This window comes from Cydia strobilella, chromosome 24, assembly GCF_947568885.1.
Source record: "Cydia strobilella chromosome 24, ilCydStro3.1, whole genome shotgun sequence".
Taxonomy (NCBI): domain Eukaryota; kingdom Metazoa; phylum Arthropoda; class Insecta; order Lepidoptera; family Tortricidae; genus Cydia; species Cydia strobilella.
Window position 1 is genome coordinate 7368258 of NC_086064.1, and position 18080 is coordinate 7386337.

An 18080-nucleotide genomic window follows, 5' to 3' on the forward strand; every position below is an offset into this window, starting at 1 on the left:
TGATCAAATCTGGTATCGCCGCGATCCGAATGCAAAGATGATGTATTGATTTGTTCCTTAGTCACAAGGCGGACACGCTATACTACGTGTTGGATTGTAATGAACTACACATATAGGTACAATAACATGAGGTATATCTAGATCTGTAATAAGTTTATATAACTCTAGTATATAAAATAAACGAAATAAACAAATAAATAAATAAAATAAATTGATTTTATTTCAGGCAAGCACCCATATAAAACACAGAATTACCTATAAGATGAGATAAGTGTAAAAAGTTAAAAGTAAAAATAACAGTTAAAAATCAAAATCAATAATTATATATTTAAAATTACAATTTAAAATAAAATAAAATAACCTACTACTTCCGGTTCGCATCTTGATGCAGAGACAGCCAAAACCTACAAATTGGACTTTGCAAATCCTCACTAATTACGGCAAGGATACAGTTTTCAGTGCTGCGCATCCTACTCCAAAAGGACGCCACTCTCGACCGAATTACGGCAAAGAAATCGGGGATACGAGCCTCCGCAAACATACTCGACGCACTACACCACCTTGGCAACTTCATCAGGATTCTGAAGGCGTCGTTATATTGAACCCTTAGGGTGTTAATTGCTTTCCTGGTGAAGTTGGTCCAAAGTTGCCCTGTGTAGAAGCTTTGACAGAATGCTCTAAAGAGCGTCACTTTGACCTCGTCGGAGCATCTGCCAAACCTGCGCGCGAGCATGTTGCACCTCACTGATAAGGCTCTTCTTTCTCGCTCGATGTCTTTGTCGTCCTTCAAGTTTTCGGTTATAATATGTCCGAGGTATTTAAACTGCTGCACCCTTCGAACAGGTAACCCGTTTTTAAAAATACGTCCAGTATCCTCTCCGGACCCTTTCCCGCTTTAAATACAAGGTATTCAGTTTTAGAGCCATTATATTTCATTCCGTGAGAAATCGCATATTTCTCACAGAAATGAAGCAACCTCCTGAGGCCCTCAGCCGGAATCAGAAATAGAGGAACAACAAGTTTTGTATGAAAAACTTAAATTCGTTGTATTTTTAACTATGGTATCTGAAGCTACATAAACTATTTACAGACATATACCTTATCCTATTGTAAGTACAAAGTTTCAGAGCAATCTAGCTAGTCGTTTTAAAATGAGAGCGGAACTACGTTTGTATGGAGAACCGAGCTTGCCGGGGACTCAAACTATCACGGGACATCACTAGTCACTAGTTAGTCGCAGCTCTATTACTCGGCTAACTAAATTAGTGTTCAGTTTAGTTTCAAATTTGCTGCAAATGGAGTTAAATCTCCGTGTCGAAAGTTCAAACAACACGCCGTGATCAGCCTAGTTTAATTTCAAAGGCTCTGGTGTGTAACTTATTTTGAGTAACACCAAAGATTATAACTCCGTAATAGATGGATACAGTCTAAGGAAAAACCGTGCCACGAAAATCACGAAAATTTGATTCTCGATCAGATGGCGCCACTAGTTTTGGCCTACTCTCGTATAGAGGGCGTTGACGGTTTCGTTTGTTATTTATAATTTTAACGCATATCAGTGAAAGAACATGGGTCAAAATCATATAAAAATTATTAATGCAAATAAAAAAATCATTTATCCATATTTAAATACATTTTAACGTATTTTTATAAATCTTCATTTTTAGTTTTAAAGTGTGTCTATAGATGGCAGTGAATTTACAGTGGTTACAAAATTTACTATGACAGTACCGCTCTATCTTATTATATCCTCTTTGGTAACACGAACGTAGCCGCCGGCATACAATAGGAGAACTTGTTTATGAAGGGTACACGGAAAGAACATGTCCAGTCACTTTAGTAACATTTTGAGTAATCGCGGTTTTAAAATTTGGAACCATGTCAAAATGTATGGTAATTCCGTGACCAGGTCTTTTTTAACAAAAAAAAAAGTTGTGTTACATATATTATACAGTGGTAGTAAAGATATAACTAATAGTTCATTAAGAGCGTTCATCTCATTCACTTTGAGATGAAATTATTATTTTCCGAAAAAAGTGACTAGACATGTTCTTTCCGTGTACCCTTCATATATATAACCTTTTTAACGCAAATAAATGATTATGATTATGACTCTTGCTAGACCGGGCCGGGCCCGGGCCGAGGCGTCTTAAATGTCATTTTCTATGACGGCTGATCGGTGATACGTGGTGCTTTCCATAGTCCCCGAGGGCCCACAACTATGGTGTTACAACTATGGTCAAAATTTAAGTTACAGTACAATATGAATGATATGAATGATGTAAATGGCGAGTACATCACTCACCTTCGGTTTGCCGATGATATCGTAGTCATGGCTGAGACCATGGAGGACCTCAGTGCGATGCTCGCTGATCTCAGCAGAGTATCTGAACGAGTTGGTCTGAAAATGAACATGGACAAGACGAAGATGATGTCTAACGTCCATGTTGTGCCAACTCCCGTATTAATCGGAGGCTCTGCGCTCGAAGTTGTTGACGATTATGTATACCTAGGACAAACAGTCCAGTTAGGTAGGTCCAACTTCGAGAAAGAGGTCACTCGTCGAATCCGACTCGGTTGGGCAGCGTTCGGGAAGCTCCACAGTATCTTTTCGTCCAAATTGCCGCAGTGACTTAAGTCAAAAGTCTTTGACCAGTGTGTGTTGCCAGTGATGACATACGGATCTGAGACGTGGGCGCTAACAATGGGCCTCATAAGAAGGCTCAAGGTCACGCAAAGGGCAATGGAGAGAGCTATGCTCGGGGTTTCTCTGCGTGATAGAGTCAGAAATGATGATATCCGCAGTAGAACTAGGGTCACCGACATAGCTCGCAGAATTGCAAACCTTAAGTGGCAGTGGGCGGGGCACATTGCTCGCAGAACTGATGGCCGGTGGGGCCGGAAGGTTCTGGAGTGGCGTCCGCGTACCGGAAGACGAACTGCCGGTAGGCCTCCAACAAGATGGAGCGACGACCTGGTGAAGGTCGCGGGAATTCGGTGGTTGCGAGCGGCACAGGATCGGTCGGAGTGGCGAGCCTTGGGGGAGGCCTATGTCCAGCAGTGGACGTCTATCGGCTGACATGATGATGATGATGATGATGACAATATGAATGTATTTTTCAAATTATGTTGAGTATATAATATAAACAGAACATTAGTGTATCTAAGCTTCAAAATAAATGTGACGAGTACAACTCATAAAGGCTCGTGAAGAATCAACGTTAAACTGGACCATAGGGGTCGTTTTCGACATACAGAAATAATATTTGGCATGAACATTCCTAAACCGGCGAGCGTGTATGAGGAATGTTATGAAAGTGAAGGAAGCGAAAGAGGTATGTCAGGATCGTAGCAAGTGGAACTCCGTCGTCTCTGCCTACCCCTTTGGGAAATAGGCGTGATTATATGTATGAGGAAGATGCGGCAAATTTTAACGCAATATGTATGTATAGGTATGTATGAACATTCAAGAGGTAGCATAAATCTAAAAGAGGCGGCAAATTTTTACGCACTGCGCACTGAATTATATATAGTGTCGCATATTATTGTTCCATTGTTCCGCAATATTAGATATCATAGGAACCCTAGCATTTCGGAGGAAAAAGTTAATTACCACTACTTTTAGGTTAGAAAAATTCTAATCTTTAAAACAAACGGGATATAATAAAAAGCATATTATCCAAAAGTAAGGCTATGCCACGATGACGAGCACAAGCTTGCGCGACTCAAGGCACGCGGCGACCTGCGCGCGCAGCCAGTAAGGCTGTGGACTCACTGACGGTAGTCAGCAGCATGTTGTCCAGCAGTAAGGCTATGGCCACGATGACTAGCACGAGCTTGCGCGACTCACGGCACGCGGCGACCTGCGCGCGCAGCCAGTAAGGCTGTGGACTCACCGACGGTAGTCAGCAGCATGTTGTCCAGCAGTAAGGCTATGGCCACGATGACTAGCACGAGCTTGCGCGACTCACGGCACGCGGCGACCTGCGCGCGTAGCCAGTAAGGCTGTGGACTCACCGACGGTAGTCAGCAGCATGTTGTCCAGCAGTAAGGCTATAGCCACAATGACGAGCACGAGCTTGCGCGACTCACGGCACGCGGCGACCTGCGCGCGTAGCCAGTAAGGCTGTGGACTCACCGACGGTAGTCAGCAGCATGTTGTCCAGCAGTAAGGCTATAGCCACAATGACGAGCACGAGCTTGCGCGACTCACGGCACGCGGCGACCTGCGCGCGTAGCCAGTAAGGCTGTGGACTCACCGACGGTAGTCAGCAGCATGTTGTCCAGCAGTAAGGCTATAGCCACAATGACGAGCACGAGCTTGCGCGACTCGCGGCACGCGGCCACCTGCGCGCGCAGCCAGCCGGCGCTGAAGCCGTCTGATGCCGCGCCCATGATTGTCTGTGGACAAGGAAAACAGAAATGTTAACATAATAACTACAGTAGCTTGGCTCGTGAGTTAGCAAAACAATCAAGACATAAATATATAAATATTAATAGGATATTCTTACACAGATTGACTAAGTCCCACGGTAAGCTCAAGAAGGCTTCTTTTGTGGGTACTCAGACAACGATATATATATAATATACAAATACATAGAAAACACCTATTACTCAGGAACAAAATAAATATATGTGCTCATCACACAAATGAATGCCTTTACCGGGATTCGAACCCAGGACCATCGGCTTCATAGGCTATTCACTACCCACTAGGCCAGACCGGTCGTAAAATACAATTAATATCTAACCTACTCATAAAACTTCACGAGAATCGGTTGAGAAATGCGAACATGTAAGGCCGCGGACTGGAGTTGAATGAATCTATTTTTTGGACGGCAGTCACCGCCCGCCGCCCCGCTTGCTGCACCACCTATCGCGTGCGACCAATCCGCGGCCTAAATAATAGATGGAGAGCTGGTAGAAATTTTTTTTTGGTGCGCAAAAACAAACTAAAAATTTAAGGGTTGGTTTAGACCCGCTATCCTGCAGCCAGACTTGCAGTGCTGAGTTAGGGTATGATAGGAGAAGTATCAGGCAAATTTTCAGCTTGCCTCAAGGTCCTACTCCAAATTTCTACCAGCTCTCGGACCATAACCTAGTCCAGGACAGGCTTAGCACAGGCCCCGGTTTTTTTGGGCTGTTACTACACACTATGTCTTTAAACGCTGGCTTAAATTAAAATGTATAATTAGAAATAGTGAAAAGTTTGTTGTATATATTTAATGAATAAATATAAATAAATAAATAAATAAAATAAATAAGAGCAGAGACTCAGATATAAGAGAGCCAGACATACGAGACATAAACTTCAAGATTATCTTCGACCTTTCCAAGGCGACATTGTCATCGTGGTCTCGGAGAAGGACTGGCTAAAATTGACATCAACATCTTCTAGCTGCGTAAACGTTTTCCAAACTACCCGCATTTGACCTTGCTTATCAATTTGAATGTTTTGCATACTATAGTCTGACACCGATCACCGACGATGGTGATTGACGACCGGTCTAGCCTAGTGGGTAGTGACCCTGCCTGTGAAGCCGATGGTCCTGGGTTCGAATCCCGGTAAGGGCATTTATTTGTGTGATGAACACAGATACTTGTTCCTGAGTCATGGGTGTTTTCTATGTATTTTAGTATTAATATATTATATATATCGTTGTCTGAGTACCCATAACACAAGCCTCCTTGGGCTTACCGTGGGGCTTAGTCAATCTGTGTAAGAACGTCCTATAATATTTATTATTTATTATTATAGTGTTGTCACTCGGACTTCGGTGCGAGCACAGAAATGCGAGCGCCATCTTGATAGTCACGCCTCGTGATTAATTCCTTTGTTTTTTGCTTATTAATATTGTTTGAAGTGCAATATCGATAAATTTATTATACAGTAAACTAATGGGCAGGAAGGTTCTGGAGTGGCGTCCGCGTACCGGAAGACGAACTGCTGGTAGGCCTCCAACGAGATGGAGCGACGACCTGGTGAAGGTCGCGGGAATTCGGTGGATGCGAGCGGTACAGGATCGGTCGGAGTGGCGAGCCTTGGGGGAGGCCTATGTCCAGCAGTGGACGTCTATCGGCTGACATGATGATGATGATGATGATGAAACTAATGTGGTAGTGTGCAGTGAATGGAGAATTAATCTTGGAACGTGTTTCACCACCATTTTGGAGTCAACGTTCACGTTCTACTTGTAAAGTCCAGCTATCGCTTTAAAAGAGTTCATAAAATCACTGTATACTGTCTTGTACCTAACCGTACAATATTATTTTCACCTCAGCAGCTCGAACAAGCCTACTTTCGTCACTCCCTGGAGTGAGGAAAGTGCGACTTTCCTCACTCCAGGGAGTGAAACAATGTAGCTTTTTAATTTAGTGAAGGCCATGAACTTCATACTACGGTACGGTACGGTACGGTCCGGTCCGGTCCGGTCCGGTCTCGTATCGTATCGTATCGTACATATTATGATACTTTTCCCCTCACTAGCTCGGAAAGTTGTCGTTTATCCTTCAATACAAGCGGGGAAAAACGCGTTTTATCCACTAGTGGGGAAAGTAATTTGACCTTGAATGGAGCGTGTTTAAGTAGCTTGACAGATAACAAAACGTAAAACGCTCATAATAATGGTTCGTTCTATATTAATTATCATTAAATAAATGGTTTGAGAATCTAATAAAAAATACCAAATTTAGCTTTATTTAATAATTTTAAGTCATAAACCTTAAAATTCCATAAGAAACGTTAGATTTTTTATAATGATGTTAAATATAATTCTGAACGCACAAGTTGAGTCGATGCAATTTTTAAAACGCATCGTTGACATTTCATACGTCAGGTCAGAACAGAAATGACAACATTGTCAACAAATTTTTTACTTAAAACACTTCTCACCGACTCACGTAAAAATCAGAATTTCCAGATTTTTTTCTGTTATAATATCGTACAAAATAAATGATTCCAGTGATGAAGATGATCTAACGCCTGTGGATGTTGCACTTTCCTCGCTATAGTGAGGGGAAAAGTTTTGTGTTACACACGGGTGCAAATGTATTTTACTTCTCGTGTGTTGAAACACTCGCTACGCTTAGGATTCTATTTTAGAACCACTCGCTTCGCTCGTGGTTCAACTATAGAATCCTTTCGCTTGCTTGTGTTTCAATTCCACACTCGCTGGTAAAATACAACTTTGCACCCTTGTATAACAAATAACTATTTCACCTCAGCAGCTCGAACAAGCCTACTTTCGTCACTCCCTGGAGTGAGGAAAGTGCGACTTTCCTCACTCCAGGGAGTGAAACAATGTAGCTTTTTAATTTAGTGAAGGCCATGAACTTCATACTACGGCACGGTACGGTCCGGTACGGTACGGTCCGGTACGGTACGGTACGGTACGGTCCGGTCCGGTCCGGTCTCGTATCGTATCGTATCGTATCGTGTCGTATCGTATCGTATCGTACATATTATAATACTTTTTTTTTCTGTTTATTCTGTGTAATTCGAAATACATTTTAACCTTTAATATGTCCTCACTACTGAGGTGAAAAATTATGTGTGCAACACGAGAGCAAAGTTATTTCACATCTCGTGTTTTTGAGCCTCGCTACGCTCAAGATTCTACCTTAGAATCACTCGCTTCGCTCGTGATTCAATTATAGAATCTTTCGCTTTCTCGGGACTCAAAATAAACACTCGCAAGAAAAACCAACTTTACTCTCTTGTTGCACAAATAACTATAGTCTTATAAGGCTAGGTACCTTGACACTGTAATATCAGTGGTAATAGTATCCGAAACAAATGTATCAGTATAGAACGTTTCCGAACGCATCTTTTAAAAATTGATATGTAATGTAAAATGGGTGACCCCGCCCTCTTTGCCTAGAAGCTGCCGCAACGCTAAGAACCATATATGTAAGAAAACCTAATTATTTAATAAAAACAAGTGTTAATACAAACCGGTGTTTACTTAAAGCTTACACTACTACAGACACTAGCGAAATAATCCCACTGGACTGAAGCTAGCTAGGTACGAGTATTAAATAGGACATAAATAGTAGCGTATCACCGCCGATCAAACTACGGCATACTTGAATCCAGAAATGGAACATGTCATATAAGTAATCAAATTATGCCTGGATTGAGAGCGCAATACTTATTGATAACTCTCACATCGCAATTGAACACAGAATTTATTAATATTGTGGTTTATTTACTATGTTTCGAACCACGCTTACCTAATTGGTAAAAGGGGAACAGAACCGAGGGTTCCGTACTTTTTAGTATTTGTTGTTATAGTTATTTCATACTGTTCTTACTTCTGGACTCGCAAATGTGCAGAAAATTACTCGTATCAGTGTCAGGTGTCTGTTGTCACTGTTGTCAGCGTGGTGAAATAGGCGCCAGGTCTTAAGAGCGTTCTTACAAGAAAAGTCGAAATAATGTAAAATTGATGATATTCCTGACAACATTTAAGACTTTACGCTCATTATTAGAAACAAAGAGTACTTGTTCCAGTAAGAGCGTCTTCTTCTCTTTAGGAATATCGTTGTACATTTTAGAAAAAGGACTAATTAAATTAGTAATGATCTTTTTTCTGATGGTCGTTTACGAAAAACCGCGTGAAGCACTGAATTGTGAGCTCTTATTTGTAAATTTTGAGAAGTTTACTCTGCTAAAGTTCGTTCCTCGGATAGAGTATATCGTGATGTGTCCACAATTACTTAATCCTGCAAATTCACTGTCGTCGGAGCGGTGATCGCATCACCTTGGGCACATCCGCGTCATTGCCGCTACAATGTCATGGTTTCTCACCTTTTCGCAATAAAGTAATTGGGCTGATTTTATTATGTTGTCGTTTTTAAGGTTCCGTACCCAAAGGGTAAAAACGGGACCCTATTACTAAGACTCCGCTGTCTGTCTGTCCGTCTGTCACCCAGGCTGTATCTCATGAACCGTGACAGCTAGACGCTTGAAATTTTCACAGATGATGCATTTCTGTTTCCGCTATAACAACAAATACTAAAACAGAATAAAATAAATATTTAAGTGGGGTTCCCATGCAACAAACGGAACTTTTCGTGCGCGAGTCCGACTCGCACTTTGCCGGTTTTTATATTCGTCATAATTCTATACAATTTGGTGAATACTGAATAGACAAAGTTCCCTATTCTGTACAATGTACAATATAAGTTCAGTTTCATCGTATGCCCTAAAAATTCTTCCACTGAGTTACGAAAACAGATGGTTATCTATGTATTTTTTTGGACAAGTTGTTATTTCGTATTTTTTCCGCCCACTCGTCAAACCAACCAAATTTTATTGAAATCCGTGAAAAAAATCGACAAAAAATATGCTATGCCGTGATATCCTCAACTCAACATTATTATCCGGAGATTTGATATCGTGTTACACTACATTGAAGTAGATTTATGGTCATTTAAACTATTCAAAGGAAGTTAGGAAGATTAAATGGTTCAGGAAATATTGCTACACACCTACCTGATAGAGTTAGACCAAGATAAGTCTGCAGAGATTTTAAGAATAAGAATAAGAAAACATTTATTGCCACAAAACAAAAGAGATATTACAGGAATATACTTACAAATAACATTAAAAATTGGCATGCGCGACAAATAGAACGGGCTCAGCATATGCTGCGCCAGCCACTTCATTAGGAATTGACCGCACAGCGCTGATTTTCAGTCCGCCCCCTTAATGGGGCCCACAGACTATCAGTCCGCCGGACGATATCGGCATGTCAGTTAGAACAAAAATTTGACAGTTCCGAACAACTTACAGACCGATATCGTCCGGCGGACTGATAGTCAGTGGGCCCCTGGTCGGTGATGGACAAAGCATGGCACTATTTTCTCTTTCCTCTTATAGGAATCGCAATAAGACTAACCACATAGATATGTGTGCGGGATATTATTTTTAACAGATATATATATGTGTAGGTCAATTTTAGAATAATTAAATTAAAAGAAAAATTACATAAAATCAATTTTTTAACATGCAGATACGTCTGCGAGCGATACTCCAAATTTTATATTAAACGAAAAAATGGAAAAAGTTACACTTCCGGCAGGATTTGAAACCGGAACCTCCGCAATCCGTGCGTTGCTCCTTTAATATAAAAATTACATAGTTAAACTCTAGCAAAGGATTATTACGGTTTCATACAGTTTACAAAATTTCATACAATTAACAATACAATTTTGATAGCACACGCAGTGCAGGTGAGTAACCACATAGAGTAAATTATACTAGAGCGGTACTGTCATAGTAAATTTTGTAACCCCAGTATATTCACTGCCATTTGTCGACACACTTTAAAACTAAAAAAGAAGATTTATAAAAATACGATAGAATGTATTTAAATATAGATAAATGATTTTTTTTATTTGCATTAAGTATTTTTATGATTTTGACCCATGTTCTTTCACTGATATTCGTAAAAATTGTTAAATAACAAACGAAACCGTCAACGCCATCTATACGACTGTAGGCCCAAACTAGTAGCGCCCTCTGAACGAGAATCAAATTTTCTTGATTTTCGAGGCACGTTTTTTCCTTAGACTGTATCCATCTATTACGGAGTTATATCTATCTTTAGTAACCACCTGCTTTGAGGTGGCGTGCGTGTGATGTACGTGTGTAAAATAATTAACCGTCAAACTTTTATGAAATGATGACGTTTAAATAACACTTGCATTGCGTGTACCGTCAAAATCTCTGCAGACTTTGCTTGGTCTAACTCTAACAGAAAATTATCCTTTAGGGAGCCAGATTATATTTTTCGAATTACACTTTGATGCCGATTCTAATGTTATAATTTGTTATGTTTTTATCTCGTTTTGATACGATAATGGTACGGAAAAACTGAATAATTTTCCTAAAATAACTTTGACGTAAAATGCAGCTGAAACACTTATATGTGTAATAAAACTTAGTTTTCTGAAATAGGGGATATTACTGCAATGTTCTGCCACCAGAGTGCAGCAGTAGCCCGTTTCGTAAACCATAGAGTAACTTATACATACTGTGCCTTTAACAGTTTTATGACAAGTTTTCAGAGATAATAAAATATGACATTGATGCACCAAGGCGGTTTGTTTGCAGAGAACCTACCGGATCCGAAATTTCGCTATCTGCCTCTTTATGAGCCAAGAGTGACAGAGATGTTAGATAACGAAATTTCGATTTTCTTGTTTTGTGATAGACCCTCAGATTGTGGTAGTGGCGCCCCCTGCGCAGAGTTTCGCGTAATTTTCCCTATTAATGGAAATATGAGCGTCCAATTAAAGTAGAGAATGGTTCCAAAACGGCGGAAATGAGCGGGAGCGGTAACGACCCTCTTCCGGTAGATGGCGGTACGTTCAAATTTCAATATCTCACTTGACTCTTACTTAAGTTAGTCGAGTTTCAATCTCAGATCCACAATTGTACAAGATTGCTTGTTAAATATCAAAAGTGCGACCAAAATCTGAATGATTTCATTTGTCATGGAAAGTATTGAAGTCATAAATTATATGTGATTGCGTAAATTAAGCGGTCACCGTAGCCTTTGGAATAGACACTCAGGTGTTGGATGCGCGTTGCCGACCCTAACACCTCGCACCCTCGTTGAGCTCTGGCAACCTTACTCAATGGCAGGAACACAACACTATGAGTAGGGTCTAGTGATATTTGGCTGCGGTTTTCTGTAAGGTAGGGGGGTACTTCCTCAGTTGGGCTCTGCTCTAAATCTGGAATGACATCCGCTGTGCTGTGCCCTACCACATAAAGCGAGATGACATTCACAGTGCCATTACTTCATTTGGACGTAGGCAGTTTAAGGACATACCCGGGTCCCTTAAGCATATTTTCTGTACAGCATATTTTAAGATGTAATCACCAGGCATCGTAAACTGCGAGCGAAATCCATTGAAATGACGTACTTTGACTTGATTTGACTAAGTAACAACCCTAGTACTTCAATGGATTTCGCTCGCAGTTTACGATGCCTGGTAAATCACCCACCGTATCCCCTGAATATTTCAAAAACTCTCTTGCTAAATGCTAAACATGGTATAAATACCCCAATTAAATATCTGTACCGGTACCGGTACAAGTTAATTAGCACCTGACCCAGCCGATATATGTGACCGTGTTTCCGGAAACCGGACGGACGCCAAGATAACCTCAAAATATATCGCCAGTATACTCGTATATACTTATACTTTGAAGTTGATTTTAGAATTTCTTGGATTTGATACGTAAAATATATTTTACAATGCATGTGCTCGAAAAGTGCGTTTCCTACGGAGCCATATCATGCGGAAAGTACTACTTTTCCGCACTAGTGCTTTTTGTTTTAAATTTTTTTTTACAGTACATATGGTGCTACTTTCTCGCACTAGTGCGGAAAAGAGCACTTTTCGTGCATATGTCGAAAGTTTAAAGGGCCATATGTACTGTAAAACCTTGTACGATACACGTGCGAATAGGTAATTTGCAACTCGTGTCGATTTAAAACACTCCTCTTAATAATTAAACTTATTTGCCATGATATGTTTTTTTATTTACTCGCACAATGGATAGTAAAACATTGTATGATACACGTGCGTAAAGATGATTTCAGCACTTGCATAAATAGCTATTTCATTTCTCATGCTCGAAAGAGGGTCATTGCTGTACTAAAATGTGTGCACAAAATTATTAATAAATGCACTAGAGCATTTTACGTTCCAAGTACGATTTTTAGGGTACCGTAGCCAAATGGCAAAAAACGGAACCCTTATAGATTCGTCATGTCTGTCTGTCTGTCTGTCTGTCTGTCCGTCCGTATGTCACAGCCACTTTTTTCCGAAACTATAAGAACTACACTGTTGAAACTTAGTAGATGTATTCTGTGAACCGCATTAAGATTTTCACACAAAAATAGAAAAAAGCAATAAATTTTGGGGGATCCCCATACTTAGAAACTCAAAAAAAAATTATGTCATCAAACCCATACGCGTGGGGTATCTATGGATAGGTCTTCAAAAATGATAGATTTCTAATATATATTTTTCTAAACTGAATAGTTTGCACGAGAGACACTTCCAAAGTGGTAAAATGTGTGCCCCCCCCCCTGTAACTTCTAAAATATGAGAATGATAAAACTAAAAACAATGACAAAAACTATGATGTACATTACCGTGCAAACTTCCACCGAAAATTGGTTTGAAGTTTGAACGAGATCTAGTAAGGGGCGACATATTCGTTCACTCGAAAAAGCCCTTTAATAAAGATAAAAAAAAAGAGATCTAGTAAGTAGTTTTTTTTAATACGTCATAATTCGTAAACCGCGATTTACCTTTCATTTAATCAAATATAAAAAAACACTTAATTTCATAAACATATTTAAATGGGGCCCCCATTTTTTGCCGTTTTTTGTGTAATGGTACGGAACCCTTAGTGCGCGAGTCCGACTCGCACTTGGCCGGTTTAAAAAAAAATTACCATGAGCAATTCAAATTTGGGTTTAAATGGATTCTTTATACCTTTTCCATTCTGATATTTTATTCCCCATGCCATAAATAACGATACTTTTACCTAAATTGTTAATTGAAAGTATCCTCAAGACAAAGGTATTATTTTTTTATTTTTTTTTATTTTATTAATTCAAACAATTTACACAGCATTACAGCGAACTAATACACTGAGAAATTTATAATAGAAAGTATTTATACAACTATATTCATATTTGGAACATTTGGGCCAGGTAGGGAACAGTTCGGGACTTAAAAGGAATTTTTTGACGGGACTAGTTTGTGATTAATAAGTTTTTATATACTAAGTGTATACAGTTTAGGTTTAATAGGTTAGTTTTAATTTTATAATATTGTAATTTTATTTATTATAAAGTTACCTTTATACAACTAGGTACATGATACAGTCTAGAAAGGACAACAGAACAAACGTAAGAAAGAAAAACTAATACAAAACAGATGATTCACGCTTATCCATCGCCTCACAGTACTTCATACATTTTTTACACAGATCCATCCAACTACTTGCAAATAAATCACATTCCGGTGCTGATGCGAGGAGCGCGTTGATATACTGTAGAGCGCGGACAAGTGGTGATTTGCCATGAGACATAGTGCGCGTTTTAGGCACAGCTAATAGGTGAGGACTTCGCGGTCGTAAATTAAATTGGGCCTTAGCTATAGATGGAACGAACAGGCGTACGAGTTGTGCAACCAGTTCAAGGCAGTCCGAGTTCCCCCGTAAGACATTACATGCAGTAGTCAAGAGCCCGTAGTTACGCCTTACCTCTAAGGAATTAAACCCCAAAACGCCAAGCAGGAACTTTGATGGGTACAAATATGGGTAATACCCGTGAATCTTCTTATATAAGAACCGCAGAAAGGCTTTTTGGATTATAAACATTTATACTTATTCATATTTAAATAAAAACATGCATTTTACTTTTATCGTATTCGAAATGAAAAGTAGTGTTTAACTCGGGTGAAAGGCATCATTTCAGCCTGAGACATTGGCGCTCGAACCATAGAGTAACTGATACTAGAGCGTTACTGTCATAGTAAATTTTGTAACCCCAGTAAATTCACTGCCATCTGTCGACATACTTTAAAACTAAAAATGAAGATTTATAAAAATACGATAGAATGTATTTAAATATAGATAAATGAGTTTTTTTTATTTGCATTAATTATTTTTATGATCTGACCCATGTTCTTTCACTGATATGCGTTAAAATTGTTAAATAACAAACGAAACCGTCAACGCCATCTATACGACAGTTGGCCAAAGCTATAGCGCCCTCTGAACGAGAATCAAATTTTCTTGATTTTCGAGGCACGTTTTTTCCTTAGACTGTATCCATCTATTACGGAGTTATATCTATCTTTGCTCGAACGCAGTAAGGATGGAGAAAATGCACATGTCCATGAGTTTTCTTTTTAGTGATATAGGTAGGTTTCCCTTCATGTTTCCCTAAATATTCAAATATTTAAAAGCTAACGCCTATAAAAACCAAAATTAGAAAAAGTTAAACGAAGGAGTACCTACAGGCTATGGTCATGTACAACAAATTGTGTGAACATACTTTTTATAATATTAAATAACATTTACAATCGGGTCTATCGCGAATCTATTTTGTTACCTTTATTTACCGACGTTTCGACACAGGTTTCACTGGTCGTGGTCGCGGCTAATTGACGTCCCAGCAAAATGTCAAAAAAGAGATTTGTGTGACTACCCCACGAAAAGTGCATTTAAAGTTTGGGGTAGACATCACATTTTCACACCATCCACTACACATAAATGTTAATTATTAATATATTAATTATTAATGTTATTGTTAATGTTAATTATTAATTATTTATATATATTGTTTTTGTTATATGTCTTCAAAACGCGAAAGTTTTAAATGTTATACTTTTTATAATGTTAATATCTACAGAGGAAAATGAGGACTAAGTTTGTATGGAGAAGGGGCCGACCGCTTTCCTCTTAAAGCGTTCAATTCCATGATTTCTCTAGGGAGTGTATTATCTTCGGCTTAATCTGTAATAGGGGAGCGGGGATTTCAATATATATTATATTTCTTAGACATTATTCATTGTAATAAATAGGGATAAATTCGCCATTATACTTTCAAACCTAATATCCTTTTCTAGGTTTCCGTACCCAAAGGGTAAAATCGGGACCTATTACTAAGACTCCGCTGTCTGTCTGTCTGTCTGTCAGGCTGTATCTCATGAAACGTGACTTGAAATTTTCACAGATTACGTATTTCTGTTGCCGCTGTAACAACAAATACTAAAAACAGAATAAAATAAATATTTACGTGATTTTTTGCCGTTTTTTTTGCGTAATGGTAATCCGACTCGCACTCGGCCGATTTCTTTTATGAGAAAATTCTCCTGCAATCTCATCGAATTCTCTTTGGCGCATTGCTAAGCTTGGTCACTTTTCAGGGTTCCGTAGTCCACTAAGAACCCTAAAAGTTTCGCCAAGTCCGTCTGTCTGTCCGTACGCGGCTTTGCTTTGTTATCGTTAGTGCTAGAAAGCTGCAATTTGGAATAATAAATCATGCATGGCGACACGGTAAAATAAAAACTAAAAGATTTTTTAGGGTACCTTCCATACAAAATGTTTTTTTAAATAGGAGTCTTATAGGACGGGACATAAAAAATCACACGCGTTTCTTTATATGTTTAGGCCAAACAAATTAAATCCATATAAAGCGTTTTGATGAATTAATTCCCAACAAGCTGGAAATCATTTTAATACCTTCATTTGGTCCTAAATGCGAATAATCCGAGTTTGCTCCATTCCAGGAGGTGTGCGTAAAATTTGAGAGCCTTGGGAGATACATTTTAACTTGGATTGACAATACCACTCGATGTAGAAGAAATTACAATGTCACTACCAGCATAGAGTAACTTATACTAGAGCGGTACTGTCATAGTAAATTTTGTAACCCCAGTAAATTCACTGCCATCTGTCGACACACTTTAAAACTAAAAATGAAGATTTATAAAAATACGATAGAATGTATTTAAATATAGATAAATGATTTTTTTTATTTGCATTAATTATTTTTATGATTTTGACCCATGTTCTTTCACTGATATGCGTTAAAATTGTAAAATAACAAACGAAACCGTCAACGCCATCTATACGACTGTAGGCCAAAACTAGTAGCGCCCTCTGAGCGAGAATCAAATTTTCTTGATTTTCGAGGCACGTTTTTTCCTTAGACAGTCTATCTATCTGTCTATCTATTACGGAGTTATATCTATCTTTGCTACCAGCAAGGTTGTTGCTGATCAGACATTGATGAAAAAAAAAACGTATTTTAATACAGCAAATTTTCTGTTGGACGTACCGTTTTTGAACTACAAGCAAAAAACTGAAAAAAGAGCAAAAAATTTTCCACAACTGGAATGGAGCAAACTCGGATTATATTTACCATATGAAGGTATTAAGATGATTTCCAGCTTGCTGGGAATTAGGGAATTAGAATTCCTGGAGAAAACTGGCCTACTTGGTAAAAAAGTCATCGTAAATTTACGTTATACAAGGTGGCTAAAAAATAAGTGCATTCCCGTTGCCAGGGAAGTTTTGGGATTATACTGAGCAACTTTTACTATGGGACCTCCCATAGAAAATGGACCAAACAAAATGTATGAAACAGCCAATTTTTTTTCGCGATTTCGGAAAAAGAAATCGCGATTTCGGAGTTGGTCCCATAGTAAAAGTTGCTCAGTATAATCCCAAAACCTCCCTGGCAATGGGAATGTACTTATTTTTTTGCCAACTTGTATTGTACATCGTTTGAGGAACAAACTATTTAATTTAGAATATTTCTTTCTATTTCCCTATTTAAAACGAATTAAATTACTTAAATAAATTAAACGTTTAAGAGAAAGGCTAAGCTTGATAATTACGTTTTTCAGTGAACAAAATCTAATTATACCATCAAATGAATTCACTAAAGTTTTCTTACACGTCAATCATTGAAAAAATCATAACATGTATTATTTCATTCAATATTGTAGGTACAAAAAAAATAGTAGTCTTATAAATAATACTCACATTTTACCAGCTCCCCATTAAAAAAAACACAAAAAAATACTAAAACCACGTCTTGACGGCCCAAGGTCCGAAGACCGACTGAAAATTATGGCAAGAACGGATCCTACCCAGCCTCCGACCAGATTATATCGACCTGTGACTTACTTCACTCAGTACCTTTATACTGAAGAGAACGCATTAGGCGCGGGGGGCGGGGGCGCTCAAAACAAGATGGCTGACATTATCAAGCATTTTCTTACTGCACATTCGATGTTGGACTTTATAGTTAAGTAGTTAAAGTTGCTTTTAGATTGTAGGTGTTTAGTTTTATTGAAGTGATGCAATGTTTTTGGATTTTGGACGTTAGTTAGGTAGATTTAAGGTTGGGTTTTGGGTGGGAAAGAGACAAAAGCTACAGGTTTTCGATAAGTTCACGCTGAAAGTGCGCGTTTGTGGCGCTCCGTGGAAAAGGCTGTAGCTGTATATTTCGTGTTTTTAAGGGCAACAT

The 18080-nt window shown here is 38.8% G+C and overlaps 1 protein-coding gene across 3 annotated transcripts in view; it reads right to left on the reverse strand.

Moving 5' to 3' along the window:
• Window positions 1-17696, reverse strand: part of LOC134752340 (synaptic vesicular amine transporter) — a 45068-nt gene extending 27372 nt beyond the window's left edge. The window contains exons 1-2 of one of the 3 annotated variants that reach the window (XM_063688014.1): window positions 17594-17696; window positions 4260-4401 (exon numbers count right to left, since the gene is read on the reverse strand). In XM_063688014.1, coding sequence (XP_063544084.1) covers window positions 4260-4395 — 136 coding nt within the window. In that variant the 5' untranslated portion in view covers window positions 4396-4401; window positions 17594-17696. The other 2 variants (XM_063688015.1, XM_063688016.1) reach the window with 2 other exon arrangements.
• Window positions 17697-18080: the final 384 nt, after the last annotated feature.